At 44.3% G+C, this 11,937-nt stretch overlaps 2 protein-coding genes across 2 annotated transcripts; both read left to right on the forward strand.

Moving 5' to 3' along the window:
* Positions 1-256: 256 nt before the first annotated feature.
* Positions 257-3,679, forward strand: acta1b (actin alpha 1, skeletal muscle b). Its single transcript, XM_063191244.1, has 7 exons — positions 257-364; positions 1,708-1,847; positions 1,969-2,293; positions 2,426-2,587; positions 2,702-2,893; positions 3,010-3,191; positions 3,315-3,679. The coding sequence occupies exons 2-7, from the start codon at positions 1,719-1,721 to the stop codon at positions 3,456-3,458; spliced, it is 1,134 nt and encodes a 377-aa protein (XP_063047314.1). The 5' UTR covers positions 257-364; positions 1,708-1,718; the 3' UTR covers positions 3,459-3,679.
* Positions 3,680-4,653: 974 nt separating this feature from the next.
* ccsapb (centriole, cilia and spindle-associated protein b) lies at positions 4,654-11,165 on the forward strand. Its single transcript, XM_063191993.1, has 4 exons — positions 4,654-4,901; positions 5,466-5,827; positions 7,632-7,897; positions 8,523-11,165. The coding sequence occupies exons 2-4, from the start codon at positions 5,506-5,508 to the stop codon at positions 8,700-8,702; spliced, it is 768 nt and encodes a 255-aa protein (XP_063048063.1). The 5' UTR covers positions 4,654-4,901; positions 5,466-5,505; the 3' UTR covers positions 8,703-11,165.
* Positions 11,166-11,937: the final 772 nt, after the last annotated feature.

Genomic DNA, 11,937 nt, shown 5'->3' on the forward strand with positions numbered 1-11,937 from the left:
AACGAACCACGTGGAAAAGTAAGTGTTCTACAAATCACCCACTCCCCATATACGGGTCGCACAACATGGCTTGAATTCATGCCTCCAACGCCTTCTATGGGCAGCTGCGCTCCTCTCCCAACCGGAGGAGCCGTGGCGCTCGACTACTACGCGCCCGTACGACACTCCAAGTACCAAATATGGATGAGCGCTGGGAAAAATTCCAACAGAACGCACAGACATCCTCAATGGTGTGTGGGGCCGTTTAAAAAAAATCCTTCAGCGAGGAGTATATAAGGTCCCACAGGGTGACAGTCTGACTGTAGCTGGAACCAGCAGCGGTTGCATTCTGCACTCTGAGCTTCGTCTGATAAGCAACAACAAGGTAAGCATGCTGCCGTTTGGACCATCCATAGCCTACACGAGGACCGTACACTCAACAAGACTTAAAACGAAAGACATCAATGTTCGAGTGAAACAAATTGTAATACATTCTCAAGGAACAGCGCAGACAGCCAAGCAAAACTAAGTCTAAGCGTAATGTCTTGATTTTCTCAATTAACATTGGCTTTACAAGCTTACAAAACCATCGAAGTATTAGGGTAGACCTTTAAAAAGGGGGAAAAACTTAACCACACAATTGCTTGACTTTGTTCATTGATTATTAGAGCGAACAAGGCGTTTCGCCTTCACAGTATCCCGGAGCTATCCAAGCAGGTGTGCGGTAAAGCTTTTGTTTTTTCTTTTTTCAATTATTAAGCATTACGACCTTACCAGCACCTGGGAGGTGTGCATAGATTATTGAACTATTAAAGTATGCCTATTCTTTTGAACCTGTACGTCTACAGACGTTTTCATGGGTTTAGAAAGACATGGCAACAGACACCACGTCCATGGCAGTCTGTTAATAATGAAGATGCTGTATTTACACGCGCTTCCTAAAAGAGAAAACAACTTGAAAGATGTATAGGATATTTGTTAAGGCTTGGCCCCTATAGACTAACTGCAGACAGTTTTGCCAACGAATATGCATAGAGCACAGCCAGCTCTGTGAAGCATACCCAGGGCTCCCGCTAGGCATAAGCAGAGCAGAGCGCTTAGGGCCTCAACTACTTTGGCCCCCAAATTGGGGCCTCCTAAATTGAGATTTCCTAAAATGTATATTAAATTACATTACAAAACATATATTTATTAGGTATCAAAAAGGCTACATTTTTCGGGCATGCTGGAATTGTGAATACTGAAATTATTATTATTATTATTAGTTGCAGTAGTATTTAATCACGAGGGGGGCCTCTTGACCAGTTATGCTTAGGGCCTCCGAAGCCTTAGCAGCAGCCCTGAGCATATCCCACCAGTTGAGCTCTCACCCGCCAATCCCAGGGAATGCTAAAAATACTGAGGAGACTCGATCCTGCACCTGTTGAGACTCACTGCCGACCCCCTCCGCCTCTCCTCCCTCTCCTCAGAACTCAGCCTTAGAACTTCATTGCTCTCGTGTCTAGTTTCCTCCAGTAGTCGAGGCTATTCTCTCCCTATATCCTGTTATTGGCACTCAGCTTTTACAGTTTTTTTCAGTTTTCTACTTCCAGTTAATTTGGGCATGTCGCCGTCTTCATAATGAGATGGCAGTTTTACAAGTTAGTCTATGTTATGTTGGGCCATGCGTTGTGTGTTACACTGTTGTGTGTTAAACTGTTGTGTGTCTGTTTCTGTTTGGCATCTTAGAAACCACCAAGATGTGCGACGACGACGAGACCACCGCTCTTGTGTGCGACAACGGCTCAGGCCTGGTGAAGGCTGGCTTCGCCGGTGATGACGCCCCCAGGGCTGTCTTCCCCTCCATCGTTGGTCGCCCTCGTCACCAGGTATGATATTGATCGATTCAGGAATAATATTGTAATATTGATCTTCTATTCTAGACTACTATTATTGATATAGCCTTTGTGTCGCCTCCAGTAATTCCAACCATTGTTTCTCCTCTTCCAGGGTGTCATGGTGGGTATGGGTCAGAAGGACAGCTACGTAGGAGACGAGGCTCAGAGCAAGAGGGGTATCCTCACTCTGAAGTACCCCATTGAGCACGGTATCATTACCAACTGGGACGACATGGAGAAGATCTGGCATCACACCTTCTACAACGAGCTGCGTGTGGCACCCGAGGAGCACCCCACCCTGCTCACTGAGGCCCCACTGAACCCCAAGGCTAACCGTGAGAAGATGACCCAGATCATGTTTGAGACCTTCAACGTCCCAGCCATGTATGTTGCCATCCAGGCTGTGCTGTCCCTGTACGCTTCCGGTCGTACCACTGGTGAGAATGAGCACTGTTTCACTTTTACGCACAGAGCGCACCTTTACGCACAGACACAGAACCACTTAAATTCAAGTAAAGCAGTCAAATATGCGGGTCTTTTTGGTCTAAAGTCTCTCTAATTTACCACAGGTATTGTGCTGGACTCCGGTGATGGTGTGTCCCACAACGTCCCCATCTATGAGGGTTACGCTCTTCCCCACGCCATCATGCGTCTGGATCTGGCTGGTCGCGATCTGACCGACTACCTCATGAAGATCCTGACTGAGCGTGGCTACTCCTTCGTCACAACCGGTGAGACTGAGATACACCACCATTAAAAAACACAAATTTGGGTTGCACCCCAATGTTGTGTCTGCCAGGACGAGTTCCACTCGCATCATACTTAATGAAATATTACCCTTACAGCCGAGCGTGAGATCGTGCGTGACATCAAGGAGAAGCTGTGCTATGTGGCTCTGGACTTCGAGAACGAGATGGCCACCGCCGCCTCCTCCTCCTCCCTGGAGAAGAGCTACGAGCTGCCCGACGGTCAGGTCATTACCATCGGTAATGAGCGTTTCCGTTGCCCAGAGACCCTCTTCCAGCCATCCTTCATTGGTGCGTATTGGCTTCAAGCCCTAACCAACACTTCATTACGGTCATCTGTGCTTCCTGATTGTCTGAGTGTCACCTGACTGACTTACTCATCCATCTCTTGCTATTCACCTGAACAGGTATGGAGTCTGCCGGTATTCACGAGACCGCCTACAACAGCATCATGAAGTGCGACATTGATATCCGCAAGGACCTGTACGCCAACAACGTCCTGTCCGGCGGTACCACCATGTACCCTGGTATTGCTGACCGTATGCAGAAGGAGATCACTGCCCTGGCCCCCAGCACCATGAAGATCAAGGTAACTTATATCTGGAATTAGCTCTTTATTCGTTTGATTCACATATTGCATATGACACACGACTGAAGAATACATTGCTGATTGTAATTCCTTTCTCTCTCTCTCCCTCTTTCTTTACTTCAGATTATTGCCCCACCCGAGCGTAAGTACTCCGTCTGGATCGGTGGCTCTATCTTGGCTTCTCTGTCCACCTTCCAGCAGATGTGGATCACCAAGCAGGAATACGATGAGGCAGGCCCCAGCATTGTCCACCGCAAGTGCTTCTAAATACATCGTCGTCACCTTGTGCGTCTGCACGCTTGGTCTTGCGCTGCCAGATCACATTGTGTTCGTGGGAAACTGCTCAGGAATGATGTGAAATGCCGCAAAAAGATCAATGGACATTCTCATCAAAAAATTACACAAAAAAATCGTAAACTGCAATGTAACTTAAGCAAATGAATGTAAATGTACATAAATATTAATTTATTAAAGTCCATTCTTTGGTATTCTTGTGCGTCATGACTCATGAGTTCAATGTTGAATGGTGTCTTGGAATGTCAAGGGGTGCCAACAAACCTCCTCAATATACATATTCAAAAATAACAAAACTGCCAACCTTGTGAAAAAAAAAACAAAGAAGTGGCAACACCTGTCACGAAATCAGCACCTGTTCCTGCAGGGTAGTGAAACCTACCCATCTCTGTCACACATGCGCCCTGCCCCCTTTCTTACCAGTGGGCCAAAGGAGACGAGATTGTCTGTAAGGCTAATGTCAAGGGTCCGCCTGCTGCCATCTATCTTTGCACAAAGTGCTGCTGAGCAAACACCTTTTCAATGCCTCAGAATACGAGTGAATGAAAACGGATACCCAAGGCACTCGCTACAAGAATGTGCTTAGGTTACGCCTGTGTGCGTGTGTGCGCGCGCGCGCGTGTGTGTGTGAAAGAGCGTGTTGACGTGTGGTTGAGTGTGCGTGTGTGTGTGTGTGTGTGTGTGTGTGGGGGGGGGGGGTCCCAAATATATCTGGACACAGAATAAGACGTTGCTATTTATATCACAGACACAGCTATCAAATATCTGACAGGCAAAGTCAGATAATTGATTAAATTAGGCTACCCAGTTGCTAACAAGTCGATAACAGGCTTGTTCAAGTCTATGAAGTTATAATTTACTTAGACTACTAATTACCTTACCTACATACATATAGTATTACTGTGTTACAGAAACGCAATACTGCTGGTTTGTTGAGGTTGGGCTTCCCAAACAAATGGATGTCCGAGATTTCCAAGTAGGCCTATTAATTTCTCCATTTTCGTCGGACTTGTTAATTACCTAATCTGAAACGAACGACTTTCACTTTTATTTTTAAAGTAATATTTGTCACAGCGGCAGAGACACCTTTAAATACCCACCACACAGTGTGGCGTCCCCATCTGTTGCGCAACAGATTTTCTCATTATCCAACTCGGCCACCGGGAGGAGCTGCGTAGCTAGCTACAGAAGAAAGATCTGCACTGCAGACACCTGAAACGCCATCTGTTTCCTTCGGTTTATCATTTGAGCCTGTAAGTACCCCAATCACATACGGATTACGCGAGGATCCGTATTGGTTTCATCTGCCCGGTTGAATTGAATTTGAATGGAACTTCATCCTCCGTTTTAGGGTCTTCGTCCTTCCAAATTTTACGCATGTAATGTGATAGCCTACGAGTCCCCTTCGGTCGTGAGGTAAAGTGGTTTCCTTATCTTGCTTCTAATTTTGGCATCCTTGCATCTGCGTCCACTGTAGGCCTACTCTTGGAAAATGTCAACTGGTTGTTCGCTTGATCTGACGCCATGGTTGTGCGTACATGGCTTTCTGAAACCATGTCCGTATAGCATACAGAAGAATAATGGCAGTCCAGCAGGCGTTACACCCTCTATCAGAATCAATCTTTTGCCATTGTGTATCGACGCATACGCATGTTATAATGTATAATCATGCTTTTGACAACAATAATGACGCTGGGGTTGAGGGAGAGGGCAGTGTACGGTGTGGGCGGGGTGTTTGTGTGAGGGCTGGTGCTTAGAACTAGGGATTGGTTCTCCTTTGCGCGTACTTCCTTCATGTTTTGGTTTAAATGTCTGGCGGCTGACGGAAGATGATCAGCGAACACAGCGAGGAACTGCGCGTAAAGGGATTTCTGGATATGCTTAATGTAAATAAGTCCCAGTCGAGGCTATAGCCCATGCAGGCTACTTTCCTCAGATGCCCTTGTTTAATAGTTTACATTTAGTTTTTTTTCCCACCAGGTGAACCGCTCAAAAGGCGCAGTGAGGAAATTGCCCCATCATGGTGACCAAGAGGATCAGATCGGAATACATGAAGAAATTTAAAGATCCCAAATGGGATTCTTACTCCAGGTGTTATGAAGAATTGTTGAAATACAGACTTACTCGCAGACTTTTGGAACAAAGCCACAATCCATGGTTTTGGGGAGAGTGGTCAAGTGAGACTTCTGGGAAGTCAACTCCACAAGGATGCAAAGTTGAACCATTGAAATCGGAGGACGAAAAAACACCTGCACAGCAGACCACTCCATCAGAACACTCCAGCGAACCCGTGGATGCTATTAGCCAAGAAATCCAGGTTCTATGCGAGTCTCCTAACAGGGGTAAGATACCATTATTAAAACTAAATAAATAACTGTAAATAATAAAATACTGTAACGCACCACTTCACCCATCCAAAATGTTATATGTGGCCACATAGGGCCTAGTTATGAAGCATGACATATTTTCAAATACATATTCCATATCTTTTCAATATAAATTAGCCTATGCAATCAACCTGTACATGTATGTGTTGGAAAATATGAAGATCATATTTGACTATGTTACCAAATGAATGTTATAATGGCACATTCTACATGAACCAGCTTTGATACATATTTGACATAATACGCTGTTAGTATATGGATAATATACCTTATAACAATTACATTTCTGTAAGGGTAGTGATTCCGTGTTCGAATTAAGATTGGCCTATTAAAATCTTGACAAAAACACATGAGTTTCACATTATCAAGTTTGTAAAAGATGACTATGTACATGTTTCCACAATTAAATGTAGGAATATAGGAATATGTAGGAATACAAACCCAAGAAGTTCTGACACTTGGTGCATCATGAAAACATTGTGGTTTCCAAAATATTCAATGCACACACAATACTGAGAATTGTCTGAGGTATTTGTCAAGTTACTCTCCAGTTTTTTTTACTAGCAAAGTGCATTTGTGGAGTAAACCAGATGGGGCTTTTCTGTCTTTATTCAACGAGGAAGATGGAGACAGGAATTTAGTGGGAGAGAGATAGGGTAGGGTAGGGTTGGGAAATGATTCAGGCTGGATTCAAACCTGGGTCCCCATGGACAATGGTGCCTGCCTGTACATGGTACAGCATGTTAGCATGCTTCTCTCCACAGCATCCCCTTACCTATCTTGTTGGCTTGTGTTGAAGCTGCAGAAAGCGGGAGTGACTCATGTTCCATAACTATAGCCTCCCATATGTTTGGGATTGTAGTCAGAGCTACTGACAGTTTTAGCCAGGTATGGGGACAAAGTCCTCTAGTCTAAGGTGCTGTTTCCACGTAGCTGGATATTTTTATATGTGGATATTTTTTTCTCCTGGTTGCATTGGTTTTGGCCTTCAGTTTCCACGTAGCAGATATTTAAAATCCAGGTATAAAAAGCAGGAGAAAAAAAAATCCTGTTTAGGGGTTTTTGTAACACATTTGTTACAATGGAGGATTTATTTTTCTCCACATGTTGCGTTTACACCTCAACAGGAGAAAAAAAATACCCTGCTAAAAAATATCCTGCTACGTGGAAACAGCACCTAAAAGGTCCCCCCACTCAAAACAATGTAACGCGGACCCAACTCTGGGGCACCTCTGTCCCCAGGTCCATGGCAACATACTCCTTGGGTTTTTGAACATTCTATAAAAAGAATGCGTTCTATAACAATGTAAGATTCTAAAATTCCAAATTGTATTGAATGACGCCCAGAATTCTATAGAACTTTCACTGCCCGAACATTCCCGTCACACCGGTGTGACGGTACACTCTTAAAGGTTAAGTGCAAAGAAATCCCGCACACTGTCCATTCCACCAACAAACTTAAATACAACGTTACGGTCATCCGACCTTCTTCAGGTAAACTTCAGGTCAACTTTACCTGAAGAAGGTCGGATGATCGGATGACCGAAACATTGTATTAAAGTTTGTTGGTGGAATGGACAGTGTGCGGGATTTCTTTGCACTTGACTGACAACCCCGCTGGGATAACATCCTACTCACCTGCCCAACTACAGAGGTGTGCAAAAGCGTCTTTGTTGAACATACTCCTTTACCCCTCCTGTTGACTTCCCTCGTTGCAGTGGTGGCGTACTCATGTCAGTTTCTGTTTCCGAACCAGCAGGTGAGGAGGAGGAAGACGGAAGAGCACCTTCAATCGTTTCTAATGAAGTAAAGCCGGAAGTACCCGTTAAACCAAAAGCAGGCCAGCGTGTTTCTCGCAAGCCCTCACAAGCCAAGAGGAAACCAAGTAAACGCCAAGACCCGCATGACAACAAAGACGCCAAAGAGAACAGGCATCCTTTTGCCATGTATGGCGCGGGAGACCGTGAGGCCGACATGGCCTTAAAGAAGACCCACAACGTGTGCCCCGTTGCATCCACCAAGGAGGTGAGCATCCATACACTTTGTTTCTGTTGCTCAGTGGTTCAAGATGTAAGAATTTGTTGTTGCACATCCCTAACATCAAATACTACATATAATGGACAAGACACACAACAGCAAGCACATACATATTAATATATGCAGACAGCCAACCTCAACCTGATATGAAGAAACATCCCTTGGACCTCATCATAAGCCCCACAATGCCCCCTTGACCTCATCATAAGCCTGCCAACCTCACTATAAGCCTGCCAGCCTTCTCAACGCCCCCCCAGGGCTCCCTAACGTCACCTGGGGGGCCGTAGAGTCCACCCTTGAGAAACACCAGTGTAGCTTCTTTATGCAGACAGGCCTGCTATGCTATGATATTACTAAGAGCCTTAAGTAGCACATTTGGTCATTACATTTGGTCATTACACTTTAGTGACAATAAGTAAAGAGGCAGAGACTCTACGCACAATGACTGGCTGGAATGATTATAGTATAGGATGGATATATGGATAGTGGTATTTTATGTATAATTAATGTGTCCTATTAAATGAGCGTCACTGTCTGTGGGTCTTACTAAATGAGCGCCACTGTCTGTGGGTCTTACTAAATGAAAGCCACTGTTTATGTGTGTCCTTCTCAGATCCACGAGTCTGCCCTGCGTGCCAAAACTCGGCGGGACGTGGAGAAGCAGGTGAAGAGAACGGAGAGGACCCGAGCGCGCTCCATTGACAAGATGACCAAAGCCAAAAGCAAAGCGGCAGCTGATTTTGACCCCTGGGTAACAGAGTACATGCTCCGCTTCTCAGCCCGGTCACAGTAGTGAGAAGGGGACTCACTAATTCGACGCCCTTTCGGTACTTACCGCTTACGTCATACGACCCTAACCCTAAACCTCACCCTAACCTTAACCCTAAACCTAACCCTAACCCTAAACTTAACCCTAACCTTAACCTTAACCTTAACCCTAAACCTAACCCAAACCTTAAATCACTTGTTTGAAATGTTTGATTACCATGTGACGTACCACGTAAGTACCGAGAGGGCGTCAAACTAGTGGGTCCCAGTGAGAAGGGTAGGCCCCTTTCTCCAGTACCAGTCCTACAATGACTGGCACTACGGGCAATGCCCCCCTCTGACACTTTACGCAAAATCAGTGAAAAAGAAAAAAAGACGCTTAGAACTGCTAATACCATGTTATCATTGTAATAGTGGTAATAGCGTTGAAATAACAATGTAATACTGTAGTGCTATTGCTCAGTTGTCCCGTCCCTGCTTTTCTCTGCTCAGAGCACTGCATTGTATTATGCTCTGCTGACGGTTTTATCCAAAGCGACTCACAGTTACTCCAGAGTATTGGTTCTAGTCCCTGGTGCTATGTGGAGTTAGGTGCCTTGCTTAGGGGCACTTCAGCCGTGGATGGTAATGTATGGGATTCGATCCAGCCAGCAACATACCGATTCCAAGATCAACTACTTAACCATGAGGCTGCCCCACAACGTGTTGAATGACAAATGCAGATTTTTCAGATTTCTTCACTGAGTGATAAATATACCAGTATCGGATCTGCGTTTAATCTTGTGTAAACTTTTGATATAACTGTTTATAGGATTCTTTGACATTTGATAAATTGTATCTTTGGGTTTCTAAAACAACATTACACATTGGTGGCTGGACCTCAATATTTATTTATTCCAATATTTGGTATTTGATTTGGTTGGACAATCCCACATAACTTTTTTGAATGTCCTCCAGTCCAAGCCAATAACTGCTGTGATTGGTTCATCAACAAAGTTGAGACTAGTTCTCTGCAGAGCCATGGAAGTAAGATTCCAGCCAATTCCATTGACCTTCAATGTTCCATTTTTTACAAAACAATGGCAGCTAATGGTGCATTCCCCAAAGGTAGGGCCTTCCCAATACGCAACAAGGAGTCAGCTATCTCCCACTTGAAAGCGTTCCAACCAGCAAGCTAACCAAAACTACAAACATGGAGGGACAAAAATACATATCCACTTCTCAAAGATGTCAGCAATGTAAACAATGAGGTGTAAACAACATCATGGGCTTTTTTCATGTCGAAGCATTTCATCTTTGAAAGAGGCAATGCCAATAACTACACCTTAGAAAGGTTCATGGTCGGTTTTGCAACTGTTAACCTGTCCAAATCAACTCTATTTGTCCATAGAATGGTGATTACTGAGTAATGCGCAACATAAACTATTCCTAACACTGTGCGCTGCCATTGCTGTGATGACATCACGATTGTCAATGGGACAAAGTCAGTTTGCTTCGCTTTTGCCCCAGCTCGCGACTTGTACATTCCGCTTCAACAGGCGTTCCAATGCATTTCAGCAAGTAGGAGGGTCAGAAACATCCCATCTCCCAACCCTGGGGAATGCACCATAAGTACTGCTCTTGGAGCTTTTGACATAGTTCCACTAGTTCCTGAAAGTGGGCGTAGAACACAGAAAGTGTGGTAAAGGCATTGTCATTCATTTCTCCTTAATATTTGCGTGTTCTGTAGTGTTAGTCTCTAGTGAACAGAAAGCCGCTGCTTACTGTAGATCTACTTGAATCTATGTGCATCATGTCACCCACCGACTTCCTGTACTCCGCTTGTCACACCTCTGCATTCCATGGGCCTTGTTCTCTCTATTAAAGCTGTGAAGAGTGTGAAAGTTACTGTAAAATGAAGAGAAATTGTCTGCCAAGCGCACGCCATGATAGCCAATGCATAATGTCTATTATCCATCCAGCCAGCTTAAATGACCTGATTCCTTTATAGTTTTGCTTTGAGTGCCACCTTCAATATTAATTATTGATTCTCTTGACCTGAAGTCATTGGAATTGAATTGAAATTTGAAACTGAAGTGTAGAATACCTCTTGACCATTATGCTATGGCATCATGTGCTTATACTATGACACACCTGCGGTCAAATTTGTCCACAATATTTTTTGCACACAGTATGGCGACAATTGTGCTACTTAAGTGCTGCCTCAGGATTTCGGGTATTGTTTGTAATTCTGTAGGATTATAGATGTTCTAATCTGTATTTTACATATCCGTCCTCAGCATTTAGTGTTTGTAGCCTTTTTGTAAGATACGCTTAGTTTGGGGGGTGAGTAGGGTGCTTTTGTATTTTATATGTTTCATGATAATGAAATTATGAACAAATGTGTCCTTCAAAAAGTCAAATGTTGTTTTATTTGTAAATACAAATTCATATACAATGTGACAAATGGATATAATGTATTGAAAGCTATGATTAAAATGTCTATTTGAGGCATCAGATTTGTGTTGTTTCACTGTATTAAAATCACTGTGCTCTAGGGCAGTGCTTTTCAAAGTGGGGGCCAGGGACGCCTGGGGACTCCCGAAGTGGTACTAGGGGGTCTGTGTCAAGTTGGAAGAAAAAACAAAAATATTTGAATAATTATTGTACACCAAAATGGGGGGGCTTGTCATGGTAAAGTTTGGGAACCCCTGCTCTATGACAAAAGTGAAATCGCCATAGACGCCATGGCAACCAGATTTGGACAGTATATGCTCACATTGTTTGGTTTGTTATTATCGTAATTGAATGGCAGAACACTAACTGATGACCCTCAATGGTATATAATGGGTTTTTATGTCCACACATGCTTAGATCTCTCAGATTTTTTTTCTTTGATGCCCACAATTTTTCAGCCTTGTGTGAGAAGAACTAGTGGCTCATTCCTAGAGCTTGGACTGAGTTTACTCACTTTCTTCACTGTCTCCTTATCTGTCAGACAGATCAAAGTTGGCAGTAGACTGCACAGTTTCCCAATGAGCAGCATAGTTACAATACCTACTCTGGCCGGCCCTACCGTGATCATCGGTAGGGCACTCGTTTACCATGCTGCTGACCCGGGTTCGATTCCCGGCCCGGGTCCTTTGCCGGCCCTTCCCCGTCCCTCTCTCCCCACTCACTTCCTGTCACCACCTTCACTGTCCTATCATAAATAAAGTCAAAAAGAGGGGAAAAAAACAAAAAAAGGGGAGCGCTGTGGCGGAGCGCGCTAAGCCCCCCAC

The sequence above is a fragment of the Engraulis encrasicolus genome, chromosome 24 (assembly GCF_034702125.1).
Source record: "Engraulis encrasicolus isolate BLACKSEA-1 chromosome 24, IST_EnEncr_1.0, whole genome shotgun sequence".
Classification (NCBI taxonomy): domain Eukaryota; kingdom Metazoa; phylum Chordata; class Actinopteri; order Clupeiformes; family Engraulidae; genus Engraulis; species Engraulis encrasicolus.

What these genes read in the sequence shown, in the direction of transcription:
- acta1b (XM_063191244.1), top strand. Translation starts at nt 1,719, where the DNA reads ATGTGCGACGACGACGAGACCACCGCTCTTGTGTGCGACAACGGCTCA. An exon ending in CTACTCCTTCGTCACAACCG is followed by an intron (nt 2,588 to 2,701) that starts GTGAGACTGAGA and finishes TTACCCTTACAG; the next exon opens with CCGAGCGTGAGATCGTGCGT. An exon ending in CCAGCACCATGAAGATCAAG is followed by an intron (nt 3,192 to 3,314) that starts GTAACTTATATC and finishes TCTTTACTTCAG; the next exon opens with ATTATTGCCCCACCCGAGCG.
- ccsapb (XM_063191993.1), top strand. Translation starts at nt 5,506, where the DNA reads ATGGTGACCAAGAGGATCAGATCGGAATACATGAAGAAATTTAAAGAT. An exon ending in ATGCGAGTCTCCTAACAGGG is followed by an intron (nt 5,828 to 7,631) that starts GTAAGATACCAT and finishes CCGAACCAGCAG; the next exon opens with GTGAGGAGGAGGAAGACGGA. An exon ending in CCGTTGCATCCACCAAGGAG is followed by an intron (nt 7,898 to 8,522) that starts GTGAGCATCCAT and finishes TGTCCTTCTCAG; the next exon opens with ATCCACGAGTCTGCCCTGCG.